The sequence below is a fragment of the Oncorhynchus nerka genome, unplaced genomic scaffold (genome assembly GCF_034236695.1).
Source record: "Oncorhynchus nerka isolate Pitt River unplaced genomic scaffold, Oner_Uvic_2.0 unplaced_scaffold_1___fragment_2___debris, whole genome shotgun sequence".
Classification (NCBI taxonomy): Eukaryota; Metazoa; Chordata; class Actinopteri; order Salmoniformes; family Salmonidae; genus Oncorhynchus; species Oncorhynchus nerka.
In genome coordinates, this window is record NW_027040482.1 from 279,523 (window position 1) to 298,322 (window position 18,800).

Here is an 18,800-nt window from a genome sequence, read left to right on the forward strand (position 1 = left end):
CTATGCTCTCCTAGCTGCCTCCACCTGTTCCCATGGAAGGCGATCCTTTCCCGCCAGGATCTCCTCCCAGGTGTAGCAACCCTTGCCGTCCAATACATCCTCCCATGTCCATTCCTCCTGTGATGCTGGCCGCTGTTGTTGCTGCTGCTGCTGCTGTCGTCGCTGCTGTTTACCACGCTGCTTGGTCCGAGTTGGGTGGGTGTTTCTGTAAGGGTTTTCCTGTGGTGAAGGAGAAGCGGACCAAAATGCAGCATGGTGGTTATTCATGTTCTTTAATTTATAAAGAAACTACACATGAGATAACTAATAAAAACAACAAACGTGAGAAAACCTAAAACAGTCCCATCTGGTGCAAACACAGAGACAGGAACAATCACCCACAAACACACAGTGACACCCAGGCTACCTAAGTATGATTCTCAATCAGAGACAACTAATGACACCTGCCTCTGATTGAGAACCATACTAGGCCGAAACATAGAAATACCCAAATCATAGAAAAACAAACATAGACTGCCCACCCAACTCACCCAACTCACGCCCTGACCATACTAACTAAATACAAAACACAGGAAATAAAGGTCAGAACGTGACAGGTTGTTGTCTCTGTGTGTTGTCTCTGGTTGTTGTCTCTGTGTGTTGTCTCTGTGTATTGTCTCTGGTTGTTGTCTCTGTGTGTTGTCTCTGGTTGTTGTCTCTGTGTGTTGTCTCTGTGTGTTGTCTCTGTTTGTTGTCTCGGTGTGTTGTCTATGTGTGTTGTCTCTGGTTGTTGTCTCTGGTTGTTGTCTCTGTGTGTTGTCTCTGTTTGTTGTCTCGGTGTGTTGTCTATGTGTGTTGTCTCTGGTTGTTGTCTCTGTGTGTTGTGTCTGTTTGTTGTCTCGGTGTGTTGTCTATGTATGTTGTCTCTGGTTGTTGTCTCTGGTTGTTGTCTCTGTGTGTTGTCTCTGTTTGTTGTCTCGGTGTGTTGTCTATGTGTGTTGTCTCTGGTTGTTGTCTCTGTGTGTTGTCTCTGGTTGTTGTCTCTGTGTGTTGTCTGTGTGTTGTCTCTGGTTGTTGTCTCTGTGTGTTGTCTCTGGTTGTTGTCTCTGTGTGCTGTCTTTGTGTGTTGTCTCTGTGTGTTGTCTCTGGTTGTTGTCTCTGTGTGTTGTCTCTGGTTGTTGTCTCTGTGTGTTGTCTCTGTGTATTGTCTCTGGTTGTTGTCTCTGTGTGTTGTCTCTGTGTGTTGTCTCTGGTTGTTGTCTCTGTGTATTGTCTCTGGTTGTTGTCTCTGTGTATTGTCTCTTGTTGTTGTCTCTGTGTGTTGTCTCTGTGTATTGTCTCTGTGTATTGTCTCTGGTTGTTGTCTCTGTGTGTTGTCTCTGTGTGTTGTCTCTGGTTGTTGTCTCTGTGTGTTGTCTCTGTGTGTTGTCTCTGGTTGTTGTCTCTGTGTGTTGTCTCTGGTTGTTGTCTCTGTGTGTTGTCTCTGGTTGTTGTCTCTGTGTGTTGTCTCTGGTTGTTGTCTCTGTGTATTGTCTCTGGTTGTTGTCTCTGTGTATTGTCTCTGGTTGTTGTCTCTGTGTGTTGTCTCTGTGTGTTGTCTCTGGTTGTTGTCTCTGTGTGTTGTCTCTGTGTGTTGTCTCTGTGTGTTGTCTCTGTGTGTTGTCTCTGGTTGTTGTCTCTGTGTGTTGTCTCTGGTTGTTGTCTCTGTGTGTTGTCTCTGTGTATTGTCTCTGGTTGTTGTCTCTGTGTGTTGTCTCTGTGTGTTGTCTCTGTGTGTTGTCTCTGGTTGTTGTCTCTGTGTATTGTCTCTGGTTGTTGTCTCTGTGTGTTGTCTCTGTTTGTTGTCTCGGTGTGTTGTCTATGTGTGTTGTCTCTGGTTGTTGTCTCTGTGTGTTGTCTCTGGTTGTTGTCTCTGGTTGTTGTCTCTGTGTGTTGTCTGTGTGTTGTCTCTGGTTGTCGTCTCTGTGTGTTGTCTTTGTGTGTTGTCTCTGTGTGTTGTCTCTGTGTGTTGTCTCTAGATGTTGTCTCTGGTTGTTGTCTCTGGTTGTTGTCTCTGGTTGTTGTCTCTGTGTGTTGTCTCTGTGTGTTGTCTCTGTGTGTTGTCTCTGTTTGTTGTCTCGGTGTGTTGTCTATGTGTGTTGTCTCTGGTTGTTGTCTCTGTGTATTGTCTCTGGTTGTTGTCTCTGTGTATTGTCTCTTGTTGTTGTCTCTGTGTGTTGTCTCTGGTTGTTGTCTCTGTGTATTGTCTCTGGTTGTTGTCTCTGTGTGTTGTCTCTGTGTATTGTCTCTGGTTGTTGTCTCTGTGTATTGTCTCTGGTTGTTGTCTCTGTGTGTTGTCTCTGTGTGTTGTCTCTGGTTGTTGTCTCTGTGTATTGTCTCTGGTTGTTGTCTCTGTGTGTTGTCTCTGTTTGTTGTCTCGGTGTGTTGTCTATGTGTGTTGTCTCTGGTTGTTGTCTCTGTGTGTTGTCTCTGGTTGTTGTCTCTGGTTGTTGTCTCTGTGTGTTGTCTGTGTGTTGTCTCTGGTTGTCGTCTCTGTGTGTTGTCTTTGTGTGTTGTCTCTGTGTGTTGTCTCTGTGTGTTGTCTCTAGATGTTGTCTCTGGTTGTTGTCTCTGGTTGTTGTCTCTGGTTGTTGTCTCTGTGTGTTGTCTTGGTGTGTTGTCTCTGGTTGTTGTCTCTGTGTGTTGTCTCTGTGTGTTGTCTCTGTTTGTTGTCTCGGTGTGTTGTCTATGTGTGTTGTCTCTGGTTGTTGTCTCTGGTTGTTGTCTCTGTGTGTTGTCTGTGTGTTGTCTCTGGTTGTCGTCTCTGTGTGTTGTCTTTGTGTGTTGTCTCTGTGTGTTGTCTCTGTGTGTTGTCTCTGGATGTTGTCTCTGGTTGTTGTCTCTGGTTGTTGTCTCTGGGTGTTGTCTCTGTGTGTTGTCTTGGTGTGTTGTCTCTGGTTGTTGTCTCTGTGTGTTGTCTCTGTGTGTTGTCTCTGTGTGTTGTCTCGGTGTGTTGTCTCTGGTTGTTGTCTCTGTGTGTTGTCTCTGGTTGTTGTCTCTGTGTGTTGTCTCTGGTTGTTGTCTCTGTGTGTTGTCTCTGTGTGTTGTCTCTGTGTGTTGTCTCGGTGTGTTGTCTCTGGTTGTTGTCTCTGTGTGTTGTCTCTGGTTGTTGTCTCTGTGTGTTGTCTCTGGTTGTTGTCTCTGTGTATTGTCTCTGGTTGTTGTCTCTGTGTGTTGTCTCTGTGTGTTGTCTCGGTGTGTTGTCTCTGGTTGTTGTCTCTGTGTGTTGTCTCTGGTTGTTGTCTCTGTGTGTTGTCTCTGTGTGCTGCCTCTGTGCCATTCTGAGTTACTGTATGTCTGTGTTGGCACGTCCCTGCTCCGTGTGCGAGCTATCCTCGTTAGCCTCTCACTGTAATTTTAATAGAGGGGAACATCACCCACCCCTCTCAGCAGAGCCCCCGTGAACATGGAGGGAGCAGGGCTTTTGGAAAGGAACATTAAACAATTGGCCCAAGAAATGGAAATGGAAACCATTATTTGGACAGTGTCAAGGGGTCGAATTACTCCCCTCTCCCAGATGCATGCTCAGTAGCAGCCGAACTGTTACTTCATCAGATGTGCTATTGTAGATGTAAATAGTGTCCGTTTTAAAGATTGTTTCTCATAATCACAGAATCTTTATCTCCTTTACACGTGGATGTCATGGTCACCAGCAGCAGTGCATGTCAGGGTGGAGATCCTAGTTAACAGGCACCACCACCACCAACCACCACTACAAACCACCACCACCACAAACCCACCAACCACCACTACAAACCACCACCATCACCAACCACCAACCACCAACCACCAACCACCACCACCACTACAAACCACCACCACCACCACCAACCACCACCAACACTACAAACCACCACCACCACCACTACCAACCACCACCACCACTACAAACATACCACCACCCCCACCACCACTACCAACCACCACCACCACTACAAACCACCACCACCACCACCAACCACCACCACCACCAACCACCACCACCACTACCAACCACCACCACCACCACTACCAACCACCACCACCACCACTACCAACCACCACCACCACCACCACCACCAACACCACCACCACTACCAACCACCACTACCAACCACCACCACCACTACCAACCACCACCACTACCAACCACCACCACCACTACCAACCACCACCCCTACCAACCACCACCACCACTAGCAACCACCACCACTACCAACCACCACCACTACCAACCACCACCACCCCTACCAACCACCACCACCCCTACAAACCACCACCACCACTACCAACCACCACCACCACTACCAACCACCACCACCACCACCAACCACCACCACCACCACCACCACCACTACCAACCACCACCACCACCACTACCAACCACCACCACTACCAACCACCACCACCACCACCACCACCACTACCAACCACCACAACCACCACCACCACTACCAACCACCACCACCACTACAAACCACCAGCACCACCACCACCACCAACCACCACCACCACTACCAACCACTACCACCACTACCAACCACCACCACCACTACCAACCACCACCATCACCACCACCACTACAAACCACCACCACCACCACTACCAACCACCACCACCACCATCACCACCACCACCACTACCAACCACCACCATCACTACCAACCACCACCACCACTACCAACCACCACCACCACTACCAACCACCACTACCAACCACCACCACCACCACCACCACCATTAAAAACCACCACCACCACTTCCAACCACCACCACCACTACCAACCACCACCACTACAAACCACCACCACCACTACCACCACCAACCACCACCACCACCACCACTGCCAACCACCACCAACAACCACTACCAACCACCACCACAACAAACCACCACCACCAACCACCACCAACACTACAAACCACCACCACTACCACCACCACGACGAACCACCACCACTACCAACCACCACCACCACCACTACCAACCACCACCACTACCACCACCACTACCAACCACCACCACCACCACTACCAACCACCACCACCACCACCACTACCAACCACCACCAACCACCACCACCAAGACCACCACCACCATTACCACTACCAACCACCACCACCACCACTACCACTACCACTACCAACCACCACCACCACCACCACTACAAACCACCACCAACCACCACCACCACCATTACCACCACTACCACCACCACCACCACCACCACTACAACCACCACCCACCAACCACCATCATCATCACCACCCCCTGTCTTTTCACCCTTTCCACAGTGGGGGTTCTTTCTTAGACCCATTTAAAATTGTCCCAGAGAGCCCTGATTTTAGAGGACCGAGGATCCCTGCATCTGAATTACACAGATCAATAGCACGACACGCCGTCCATACAGGCTCATCTCCACTACGTCTGGCCCTAAGTGTACCCTTTCTGGGAGCCAAAACATAAACATCTCCCACAGGCACTCCCTGAGCCAACTGTAGCTACAGGTACAATCTACCTAGATGCTGATTTTGTACATTGTCATAATCACAGCCACACATTTGTATTGTCTTTAAAGCTGCACGCACGCACGCACGCACGCACGCACGCACGCACGCACGCACGCACGCACGCACGCACGCACAGAGGCACACACAGAGAGAGACACACACACACACACACACACACACACACACACACATATACACACACACACACACACACAGAGACACACACAGAGAGACACACACCCTCCAGTCCCTTCACTTCCCTGTCACAGGCGTCTCCCTGGTGGCTGGTAGTGTCCCCCCAGACCCACTGTCAGGGAGCCCCTTCAGGCAGGGGACAGGCAGTGAGTGGAGACAGAGACAGGGCCCAGCGGCTCCACTGCACACAACAGCACAGGCTGGACCAGTTGGAGCAGCTGGCACAGGAGTGGGGGACACCTCCTCCCAGGAGGCACACACACACTCAATGAGAGGAGGAGAATGACAGACAGACATAGGGAGAGGGTGCCACTGTTTGGAATATCAAATACTCACTGACAGGTACTGCTTGTAAGAAACACAGAGAGAGAGAAATATATTCAGAGTCACGTGGTCGTAAAATAGTCAGAAGATCTTTTGTGATGTTTGGGGAGGTTGTCTCATGTGAACCAGGAAGACCCACGACTCAAATACAGACAGGGAGTGAACTTGCAGATTAGATGACCGGAATGTGTTATAACCTCTGGATGCGTTGGGCTGCATGGGACTGCGTTGGGCTGCACAGAGTTGCGTTGGGCTGCACGGGGCTGCGTTGGGCTGCACAGGGTTGCGTTGGGCTGCGTGGGGTTGAGTTGGGCTGCACAGGGTTGCGTTGGGCTGCACAGGGTTGCGTTGGGCTGCACGGGGCTGCGTTGGGCTGCACAGGGTTGCGTTGGGCTGTACGGGGCTGCACGGGGCTGCGTTGGGTTGGGTGTCGGGGCTTAAACCCTAACACTCAGAAGGGGGGGCAGTCGGAAACAAAGCGCAGCAGAGAAATGCTTTGACAGGAAATGGGAATGGACTGCAAATGGGCTAATGTGGGAGAATGACAGGGGTAGGTGGGGGGGGGGGCTCATAGCGCTCAAAATGGTGGCTGGGGCCTGGCGTGTTACAGGGAGAGAGAGAGCAAGAGGAAAGCCACGTCCCATTTGTCTGGCCACTAACAGGTTTCACCTTTGGTAGAGTGGTTTGGAGATTAAGTGGGGGGCACTTGATTTATTTTAGAGAGTATTTGAGATAGTGAGTGTGGGTTTGTGTGTACATGGATGTGTGTGTGTGTGTGTGTGTGTGTGTGCCTGCAGCCTCCCAGCAGGCGTGGATGAGTGTGAGCGTACGTGTGTGTCAGAGGCCAGAGTCAGAGGCCAGTTAGCACTGGTGTTTAGGAACAGGGGCTGTTTTCTTTGGCTGCATGCTGGTGGGTATGGGTGGAGCAGAGTGGGTGTGGGGGATGGATAGGGGGTCAGTCAGCTCTCCCCCTATAAAGGTCTTACATTTAAATTCAATTTCAATTTAAGGGGATTTATTGGCATGGGAAACAGATGTTTACATTGCCAAAGCAAGTGAAAAAGATAATAAACAAAAGTGAAATAAACAATAAAAAATATACAGTAAACTTTACTCTCACAAAAGTTTGAAAAGAATAAAGACATTTCAAATGTCATATTATGTCTATATACAGTGTTATAATGATGTGCAAATAGTTCAAGTACAAAAGGGAAAATAAATAAACATAAATATATGTCTTAAATTTCACTAATGATTTAACAATGCCCCCGGTGCTGTGGCCCGGACCCAGTTTGTTTGTTTGTTTCTCTGTTCGGAATCTGGACAGAATTGATTTCCCAGGAAGAACTCGGATTTCCCTGATTTTCTCCCATCCTCTACAGTGTACTCCCACTCACCCCTCAAACTGCCTCACAGAAAGACATTCACATACATCCCACTCACCCCTCAAACTGCCTCACAGAAAGACATTCACATACATCCCACTCACCCCTCAAACTGCCTCACAGAAAGACATTCACATACATCCCACTCACCCCTCAAACTGCCTCACAGAAAGACATTCACATACATCCCACTCACCCCTCAAACTGCCTCACAGAAAGACATTCACATACATCCCACTCACCCCTCAAACTGCCTCACAGAAAGACATTCACATACATCCCTACTTACCCCTCAAACTGCCTCAAAGAAAGACATTCACATACATCCCACTCACCCCTCAAACTGCCTCACAGAAAGACATTCACATACATCCCACTCACCCCTCAAACTGCCTCACAGAAAGACATTCACATACATCCCACTCACCCCTCAAACTGCCTCACAGAAAGACATTCACATACATCCCACTCACCCTCAAACTGCCTCACAGAAAGACATTCACATACATCCCACTCACCCCTCAAACTGCCTCACAGAAAGACATTCACATACATCCCTCACCCCTCAAACTGCCTCACAAGAAAGACATTCACATACATCCCACTTACCCCTCAAACTGCCTCAAGAAAGACATTCACATACATCCCACTCACCCTCAAACTGCCTCACAGAAAGACATTCACATACATCCCACTCACCCTCAAACTGCCTCACAGAAAGACATTCACATACATCCCACTCACCCTCAAACTGCCTCACAGAAAGACATTCACATACATCCCACTCACCCCTCAAACTGCCTTACAGAAAGACATTCACATACATCCCACTCACCCCTCAAACTGCCTCACAGAAAGACATTCACATACATCCCTACTTACCCCTCAAACTGCCTCACAGAAAGACATTCACATACATCCCACTCACCCCTCAAACTGCCTCACAGAAAGACATTCACATACATCCCACTCACCCCTCAAACTGCCTCACAGAAAGACATTCACATACATCCCACTCACCCTCAAACTGCCTCACAGAAAGACATTCACATACATCCCACTCACCCCTCAAACTGCCTCACAGAAAGACATTCACATACATCCCTACTTACCCCTCAAACTGCCTCACAGAAAGACATTCACATACATCCCACTCACCCCTCAAACTGCCTTACAGAAAGACATTCACATACATCCCACTCACCCCTCAAACTGCCTCACAGAAAGACATTCACATACATCCCTACTTACCCCTCAAACTGCCTCACAGAAAGACATTCACATACATCCCACTCACCCCTCAAACTGCCTCACAGAAAGACATTCACATACATCCCACTCACCCCTCAAACTGCCTCACAGAAAGACATTCACATACATCCCACTCACCCCTCAAACTGCCTCACAGAAAGACATTCACATACATCCCTACCTACCCCTCAAACTGCCTCACAGCAAAACATTCACATTCACATACACCCCTACTCACCCCTCAAACTGCCTCACAGCAAGACATTCACATACATCCCTACTTACCCCTCAAACTGCCTCACAGCGAAACATTCACATACATCCCTACTTACCCCTCAAACTGCCTCACAGCAAGACATTCACATACATCCCACTCACCCCTCAAACTGCCTCACAGAAAGACATTCACATACATCCCTACTTACCCCTCAAACTGCCTCACAGCAAAACATTCACATACATCCCTACTTACCCCTCAAACTGCCTCACAGCAAGACACATTCACATACATCCCACTCACCCCTCAAACTGCCTCACAGAAAGACATTCACATACATCCCTACTTACCCCTCAAACTGCCTCACAGCAAAACATTCACATACATCCCTACTTACCCCTCAAACTGCCTCACAGCAAGACATTCACATACATCCCACTCACCCCTCAAACTGCCTCACAGAAAGACATTCACATACATCCCTACTTACCCCTCAAACTGCCTCACAGCAAGACATTCACATACATCCCTACTTACCCCTCAAACTGCCTCACAGCAAAACATTCACATACACCCCTACTTACCTCTCAAACTGCCTCACAGCAAAACATTGACATACACCCCTACTCACCCCTCAAACTGCCTCACAGCAAAACATTCACATTCACATACATCCCTACTCACCCCTCAAACTGCCTCACAGCAAAACATTCACATACATCCCTACTTACCCCTCAAACTGCCTCACAGCAAGACATTCACATACACCCCTACTCACCCCTCACACTGCCTCACAGTGAAACATTTACATACACCCCTACTTACCCCTCAAACATGCAAACACAAAATAAGTATTTCAGTACAGAGGAAAGTATCAGATGTGCATGCCTGCTGCAATGTGGTCATAGTGTAGGTAGAACATCTTGCTATTAAGAATGGTGCATTTGAGGCAGCTTGCATATTTCTGTCAAATCTAATTTCCCTTTGAGCAACACATGTCTGCAAATACATTCCTCTGATATTAGTTTAGTGGAAAACAAACAAAACAATTCAGATGTTTTATGGTGTGTGTTTTATGGTGTGTGTATGTCCTGATGAATCCGTCAGGGCTAAGGGCAGGGGGTGATGTGCTGACAGCCTCCCAGCGTGCATGCCGAGCGCCCAAAAGTCCCCCCTTCCTCTTTGTTGTTCCGTCACTCTTCTCTTTCCCTCCCTCTCTCTCGCGCTCCTCTCCTCAGCTCCACACATTTGCTGTGGATTAGCTACGGACAGTAAATTACAGGACCCTGGACCTCTGAGTGATTCCATACCCACCTCTTCACACGTTCCACCTCTCCTTCCCTCCCTCATGTGCCATTTTCCAGTCCAACCCCTGTCTGTCTGTCTGTCTGTCTGTCTGTCTGTCTGTCTGTCTGTCTGTCTGTCTGCTCTCTTCATTTTGATAATTTTTCCCCTTTCTATCTGTTATTTTCGTCCTGGTTCCTAGATTCTCTCAACCCTGTCAGAATGATCTTCTCCTGTCTGTCTCTCTCTCTCTCTTTTTAGTTTTACTTCATTCGTTCCTTCGCTCTTCTATGGTGTCACGCTACACAGCATTCTCTCTTTTACACATCCACCTCCTGTCCCCCCCACTCCTTTATACAAGCAGGTCCCTCTTGTCTTGCCTTCACAGGTTTCTTTAGCTAGTTGCCTCTCTCTATTCCTCCCTCCTATCCCTCTCTCCCAACCTCTCTCTCTTCCACCCTCTCTTTCCTCCCCCCTCTCCTTCCATCTCTCTCTGGAAACAGATGTTGTTTGTCAGATCTTATCATTACTGGCTAATTAAGAAGACATCTCTTCTCATTCTGTTGTTGCTTCTCTCCTCTCTCCTTCTCTCCTCTCTCCTTCTCTCCGCTCTCCTTCTCTCTAGCCTCCTTCCCTCTGTCTTTGTTCCTCTCTGAGGAAGGTTTGGGAGGTGCTGTGGTATGTGGGTATATTTAATACTACAAAGGTGATTATCAGGCTGATAATAGCCTATACGTTTTGTCAGTGTTAGTAAGGAAGACTCAGTATCCTGGAATAATAGTTACGTGTATTAGAGGGAGCACATGACATCTTTCTGTGGTACATTTTTACATTTTGACATTTATTTGACACAATATAGTATGTGCCCATATTGCTGTTCTGTAGAAGCTTTATGTTATATTTGGGGTTTATTCATGCTGCTGCATTTAGAGCTGCCAGTTTTGTGTCACCGGTGTAGTGTGGTGATTGGAAAGGTCTGTATTGGTATGTATGAGACCTGTCCATGCACAATGGGCTGCTCAATCCAGTGTGACAGTTTGGGTATTTTAAATCTTCATCCCATAGGACTCTCAAAGCATGCTGGGAAAGGTCGGGCCATTGATGGAGGTATACTGTATTCCCTATCCTCTCCTGCTGGATCTCTGTGTATTTGTCTGTCAGTCTGTCCATCCATAGATCCATATACCTATTACTATCTCTAGTCTTCGTTATTATGCCAAGTGTTGGTTAAGGAATTGCCTTGTTCAAAAAGTACACATTCACACTTCTCAGGAGGGTCCATGAGCCCCCATACCTGTCCCTCTATAACCCCCCCTATCCCCTCTCTCCTCTCACCTCACAGCCTCGCCTCAGCTGAGGCACTTTTGCGGTGGTAAGCCGGGTGGTTTTACAGAACTACCAAGCTCTATAAATCAGCACTAGTGGTTTAAATGTTTGGCTTTGACACAATTCCCATGTTTAGAGACGGGGTGGGCTGGGCCGGAGGGGTGAGGCTAGGGTGGGCTGGGCCGGAGGGGTGAGGCTAGGGTGGGCTGGGCCAGAGGGGTGAGGCTAGGGTGGGCTGGGCCGGAGGGGTGAGGCTAGGGTGGGCTGGGCCGGAGGGGTGAGGCTAGGGTGGGCTGGGCCGGAGGGGTGAGGCTAGGGTGGGCTGGGCCGGAGGGGTGAGGCTAGGGTGGGCTGGGCTGGAGGGGTGAGGCTAGGGTGGGCTGAAATGGAGAAGGGGCCATGGGGGCACAACCAATCCAGCAATCAAACTTTAAGAAACAGAGTCCTCATTCCCCATGCTCTGTTTCAGTCTATGTGGCACATTGCCAATGAATCTAGCTGTTATTTTGATACAACAGGCCAATCTGAGTCCTACCCTCCACTATTGATCTGGAGTACCCATCTCATGTCAGTGTATGATTGTTAGTGTGTAGAGCGGTGGGTGTTGGTATGCCTGACTGTCAACCCATAAAGACAGGTTTAATCCCTGGATCAAAAAAGGCGTCAATGAGAGATTTACAGGGTCCAGATTATAGATTATGACAGGTTGGGATTAGGAAAGGTGGGGGTTGCTGGAAATTCGAGAGGACAGAGGTGCATAGCTGTGCACGCAATAAAACTTAACAAAAATAAGAGAAACCCCTGCTAAAACAAGTTGTTAAGGGTTAGTTAAAAACATATCTTTGTTGTTGTTGATTACTTTTTAAAAAATGATGCAGTTGGACAGGGAGGGTGAGTGATAGGAGGTGTGAGTTATATAAAGTATGTTAAGTAAAGTTGAGTGCACGACTAAGTATTATTTCTGTTGTAAAATATGAGGGGACGGGTTAATAGGCTTGTGTGAAAGGTCCCGTATGCGACAGAGGGGGTATCAGTTCGTGGAGGGTTCTCTGTGCCCCATTAGCAGTGTCAAAGGTCAGGTGCCCCGGGTGTTAACCCTGGTGACCAGTCTAGCTTCCAGTCTGCCAGGGGACCCCGGGATCCAGGGGTATTTATTACCTGCTCCCTAGCCCCCTCCTCCCCAGTCACTTTCCTCAACTCTCCCCATGGAGAAAAAAAACTCCCCCATCCCTCACCACAACCAATTCCATATATTCATTGGATGCATATCCATACATTGATGCATGACGACCCATCTGTAGAGTTCTGCATCAGTGTAAAATATGATTAGGTCAACTCTGGCCTGTGCACAACTCAGCCAATGGCTAGGAGCCATGAACCTTGCTTGACCCAATACTTGCATATTTTGCGCATACATTTAATTTGTGTTTAAGTTGTGTTCATTGTAGTTTGTTTGTGTGTATGTAATGTTTGTGTGCTTGCATGTGGCATGTGAGCGTGTGTATGTGTGTGTGTGTGTGTGTATGAGTTACTGTTCCCAGTGTTTGAGTGTGGCAGAAGAAGGTCCTCAGCATGTCAGTATGTTTTAATGCCTCACATCTGTTTTCCTAATTTTCCTCCCCTACCCCCCCCCCCCTCTCTCCCTCTCCTTCTCTTTTTTTGTCTCTCCCTCTCTTCTTCTCTCTCACTTTCAATCTTGTCTTTCCCCACCACCTATCCACACCTTCCCTCTCTACTTCCTTCAGTCTTTCAGCCTGTCGTCTAAATACTGATAGAAGGAATATCATGCTCCTGACCTGTCACTCCATCCCTGTTATCTCTCTTCCTTCCTTTCTATCTTCCTTCCTTCCTTCTTTCCGCTGTGTCTATTGGTGTTCCTAGATAGAGAATAGAGACTCTCCCACCCTGTCAGACTAAATTATCTCAATTTTAGTCCTCTCTCGCTACCTCTCATGGTTCAAATCCCTCCCAAGTCTTTTATTGAAATGTGATGATGTCATCATTAATGCAGATGTCCGAAACTACCAGTCTCCAGTCTCACATGAGCAGGACTGATGTCCCACAAGAAGACAAGGCTGCAGGAACTGGTCTAGTTATGTGGGAGTTTCATATGACCTCTATAAAGCCTGTATTAAAGCTGATAAATCTATGTATGTAGCATAAAGATCTGTTGACACTGATACAGCTTTGTGTCTAATCAGCATAGATAGAGAGTGATGTGTTGTGTCTTTGTGACATGGCAGTTCATGTCAGTAGTAATTAAGGTTGATAAATGCCAATACAAGTTATTGTTAGGGGTCCTGTGCAGCTTTTGTTCTAGCAGTGTGTAACGGCTCAGCTACATGTAACAGATGCCGTAGATAGGACTGACTGAGGCTGAACGTGGTCTGAAGGCAAGTCAATGCATAGGTGAACATGTAGGAATAATACAATTACAGAGTTAAGTTTATAACTTTGCTGTTACTGCAGTGTCATGACTTACTCTGTAATTTTTTTGAACTCGTTTTAGTTAAGAAAGTTGTCACCCTGCGAATTGCTTAACCCACGCTGTGAGGCCTGTGTTTAGTCTTGGGAACTGAAGCAGATGCAGACAAAGGGGATCTGGAGGCCTCAACAGAGATACAGACTGGAAGACTGAGGGGAAAACAGACTCCCCATGGAGCCAGTGTGGAAATTGATCCCAAGGCTTAAGACTTGGGCCTACCTTTTGTTTGTGTTTCCTAATCAGGGTCTCTGAGGAGGGTCGTGGGGAACACCAGTTGGAGGGGTTATAGCTTGATCTACATTAATGACAACTGGACAACTCATGAAATATTAAACTGGCATCTCAACTAGTCACAAAAAGGTTACCCCTTCCCCCCCCAATTTTTTTCTTCTCCAAATTAAATAGTGATTGAATGGGAAATATGATCGAATGGGAAATCAATTCCAGTGACTGTGTATGGTCATGTACGGTTATGGAATAACACCTTTGAGTATGAGAGGCAGAGCTGCAAATACATCCCCATGAGTCTAATCTACAGTGTAGCTAATAGAGTTCTCCTATGAAAGTCCTGGACCTTCCTCCGCTCACACAGTTTCCTTCTGACATCCAGATGAATGTTTTCCAAGTCCTCCTCTTCTCTAGCCTGTGGGCGTGTTGCATTACCTAAACAAAAACAAACAATGGCGATATTAAACTTTGCGACCACAATAGAGGGGGAAAAAAAGAGGGTCCTCGACTTCTTATTAATTATGCAAGATTAGTCTAATTATAATTCAGCAAATGAATGTGTGGCAGAAGGTGCGAGGCGACGGGGCTGGAAGATTTGCATGTTAAGTGGGTAGGGGAAAGTGGCTAATGCATGCTAATATATGCACCAACGTCTCGCTTTAATTTCAGCATTTGCAGCTGTGTGTGTCCGAACTGAGGGGGGTGAAAAGTTGACTGAATGGGGTTTGGGGGACAGAGGTGGTGGTGGTGGAGGGTGTTGTATGGAAGTGTGTATGATGTTACACAAGTAAACACAGTGAGGGAATAATGGGTGAAAGTCAGAAGAAAGGAGAAACAAATGCACACTGACCAGTGGGAATGTCTGCATAGAACATGTCCTATCTCACAGAGGGTCGTCGCTACATGTACAATGTGTCCTTAATGGGATGTCACACATCCCTGCTGTGAAGTCACCAATGCGACTGGTTGGAGTGAGCGGTCAGTGCTGGCTGGGTGCACTTGAAGTGGCCAGAGATCCAAAGAGCAGGTGGCCGGGCAGGGAGAGGAGAGTTTCTGGGACAGAGCCGGACCATGGCCACGGTCATTTCGCCCAACAAAGGAGCCTGCGGTAATGTTGTCATAAATTACTTTGCAGCGTCTCTGTATGGGAGTTCCCACATGAACTTGAAGCAAATTAATATAATGTTCCCTGTCATATATCAGGGTAGAAGTCACATACTGAAGGATCTCAAGTGCACTGTTTAAAAGAAGTGGACCAAAACAGCAGAACATAATCCAATATATCCCCTCATCAGCAGATATGAAGCCAACTGGATTCAAACACTGAGCATAACACACTGTAACATATCATATAAATGATGACAGCATGATAGATACTGTACAGAGAGAGGATAGAGAGGTAAGGGAGGGAAATACAGAGAGGGGGGAGTGAGGGCGTGAAAGATGGAGAGAGAGATGGGGATTGGGATAGAAAGACGAGGAAGTAGTTAGAGGGAGGGAGAGGCTATGTGGCCTTTTGTGCACATCCACCCAGAGCCCAACTGTAGAGGAGCGGAGAGGTTGGAGGTCCGAGCTCTCACTAATAAATCATAATCATCCTCCGCCAACAACAATATTGATTGTCCTCCACTGAAATAGTTCAAATCAAGAAATATTGGACACTGTTTTGGAAGCAAGCGTTCGTTCTGAATAAGGGCCTGTTCACGAGGGAGGAGGGGAGGAAGTGATGGAAGAAGAGAGAGAAAGCGGCTGAGAGAGGGAAGGAGAGATTACTATTGAATTGGAGGGTCCTGGGCTGCGGAGCCAATAGAAAGTCCCTCGCCAAACAAACTCTATCCATTAACATGACTTATATTTGCAGTGTTCACAATGTGGGTGGGATTGGATAACTGGCTGCCCAGCTCCTGCCTCATCACTGTTGTTATTTGTTTAATTTCAGCGTTGGGTGTGTCAGTGAAATTGAGCCCATATTTGTGGCTAAAATGACAAAGCATCTGATCCATGAACACACATATATCAGTTGTCCTGATCTAACCATGTCCCATTTCACTCTCATTCTCTTTTTCTCTTCAGACCATTTCTTTACTCCCTCAACTCCCTCCACTATCTCTCCAGCTCCCCTGCCTCCTCTCCATCTCCCCTGCCTATACCCTTTCTATCGCTTCCTCCCCCACCCCACCTCTCTCTCTCTCTCTCTCTCTCTCTCTCTCTCGGAATGTGTTCCTTGTGGTTGCCTTCTCTTTCCAATCTCTGTCTTTACCTATCAGCGTGGGGACTTTGGGATTGCGGCAGAGCTGCGTTGCCATGGCAGCGGGCTGTGTTGCCGAACTGTGTACACCTGGGATTTGGAGTCTCTCCCTCCCCTCCCCTCCCCTCCCCTCCTCAGCTTAATTTCAGTCTCTCCAGCTCTCGCTCCCTCTCTCTGCTCTTCTCTGCTGTAGTGGAGGCTATCAGCACCTCTCTCTCTCTCTCTCTCTCTCTCTCTCTCTCTCTCTCTCTCTCTCTCTCTCTCTCTCTCTCTCTCAGATATACACACACACAGTTAATGAGATACATACATATGAAAACACACCCACAAACCTCATTCAAACATGCACATGTGCACTTGTACATACAAATACTCTGTCTCTGTCCTTCTAGTTTCACTTTCTCTCTTCCACCACAGTTCTAATGTGGGGGTTCAAAAACAGCATTGCGGGGTACCATGTTCCCCAGAGTCCCCTGGCATACATCCCTGTCTCCGGTTCACTTTGAAACACAGCAGTAGTTTTCACTGGACTGCATTTCAAATTCTCATCATTTGATTTAAAGTGTAATAACATTGGCTCTAATGCTAAACTAAACAGCAGTGATTAATGCCAGGGCAGATATCACGCAGCAGCATTGACACACACACATAATGCATCTATGACCGGAACAGTAATCACCATCTTCTTGACTGACAGGCCAACAAATAATGAATGCATTGTTCACGTTATGTTTTCTTGTCTATTGAGTTAATGATTTTTATGTACTTGTCCTGTTTTTTTCTCTTACCCCTGCAGGTTCTTCTTGAAGTTTTTCTTGAAGTGTAACCAGAATTGTCTGAAGACAGCAGGAAACCCAAGGGACATGAGAAGATTTCAGGTATGGAGAGTAGGAGAGAGAGAGAGAGAGGTTTGTGTACGTGTGCGAGAGGGAAAGAGAGAGAGAGGTTTGTGTACGTGTGCGAGAGGGAAAGAGAGAGAGAGGTTTGTGTATGTGTGCGAGAGGGAAAGAGAGAGAGAGGTTTGTGTACGTGTGCGAGAGGGAAAGAGAGAGAGAGGTTTGTGTATGTGTGCGAGAGGGAAAGAGAGAGAGAGGTTTGTGTAGAGGGAAAGAGAGAGAGAGGTTTGTGTGCGAGAGGGAAAGAGAGAGAGAGGTTTGTGTATGTGTGCGAGAGGGAAAGAGAGAGAGAGGTTTGTGTATGTGTGCGAGAGGGAAAGAGAGAGAGAGGTTTGTGTATGTGTGCGAGAGGGAAAGAGGTTTGTGTATGTGTGCGAGAGGGAAAGAGAGAGAGAGGTTTGTGTATGTGTGCGAGAGGGAAAGAGAGAGAGAGGTTTGTGTATGTGTGCGAGAGGGAAAGAGAGAGAGAGGTTTGTGTATGTGTGCGAGAGGGAAAGAGAGAGAGAGGTTTGTGTATGTGTGCAGAGGGAAAGAGAGAGAGAGGTTTGTGTATGTGTGCGAGAGGAAAGAGAGAGAGAGGTTTGTGTATGTGTGCGAGAGGGAAAGAGAGAGAGAGGTTTGTGTACGTGTGCGAGAGGGAAAGAGAGAGAGAGTTTGTGTACGTGTGCGAGAGGGAAAGAGAGAGAGAGGTTTGTGTACGTGTGAGAGAGAGGTTTGTGTATGTGTGCGAGAGGGAAAGAGAGAGAGAGGTTTGTGTATGTGTGCGAGAGGGAAAGAGAGAGAGAGGTTTGTGTATGTGTGCGAGAGGGAAAGAGAGAGAGAGTTTGTGTATGTGTGAGAGAGGGAAAGAGAGAGAGAGGTTTGTGTATGTGTGCGAGAGGGAAAGAGAGAGAGAGGTTTGTGTATGTGTAGAGGGAAAGAGAGAGAGAGGTTTGTGTATGTGTGCGAGAGGGAAAGAGAGAGAGAGGTTTGTGTATGTGAGAGGGAAAGAGAGAGAGAGGTTTGTGTATGTGTGCGAGAGGAAAGAGAGAGAGAGGTTTGTGTAAAGAGGGAAAGAGAGAGAGAGGTTTGTGTATGTGTAGAGGGAAAGAGAGAGGGTGTAAAGAGAGAGAGAGGTTTGTGTATGTGTGCGAGAGGGAAAGAGAGAGAGAGGGTTTGTGTACGTGTGCGAGAGGGAAAGAGAGAGAGAGGTTTGTGTACGTGTGCGAGAGGGAAAGAGAGAGAGAGGTTTGTGTACGTGTGCGAGAGGGAAAGAGAGAGAGAGGTTTGTGTATGTGTGCGAGAGGGAAAGAGAGAGAGAGGTTTGTGTATGTGTGCGAGAGGGAAAGAAGAGAGAGAGAGGTTTGTGTATGTGTGCGAGAGGGAAAGAGAGAGAGAGTTTGTGTATGTGTGCGAGAGGGAAAGAGAGAGAGAGGTTTGTGTATGTGTGCGAGAGGGAAAGAGAGAGAGAGGT

General features: G+C 47.6%; 1 protein-coding gene across 3 annotated transcripts in view; it reads left to right on the forward strand.

The window, feature by feature from the left end:
• The window catches only part of LOC115140094 (transcription factor COE2), a 56,399-nt gene that overhangs the window by 23,495 nt on the left and 14,104 nt on the right, over positions 1–18,800 (forward strand). For all 3 annotated transcript variants that reach the window (XM_029678170.2, XM_029678171.2, XM_029678172.2), the window contains exon 7: positions 17,248–17,329. In XM_029678170.2, the coding sequence (XP_029534030.1) occupies positions 17,248–17,329 (82 nt within the window). The remainder of the gene's footprint in view (positions 1–17,247; positions 17,330–18,800) is intronic.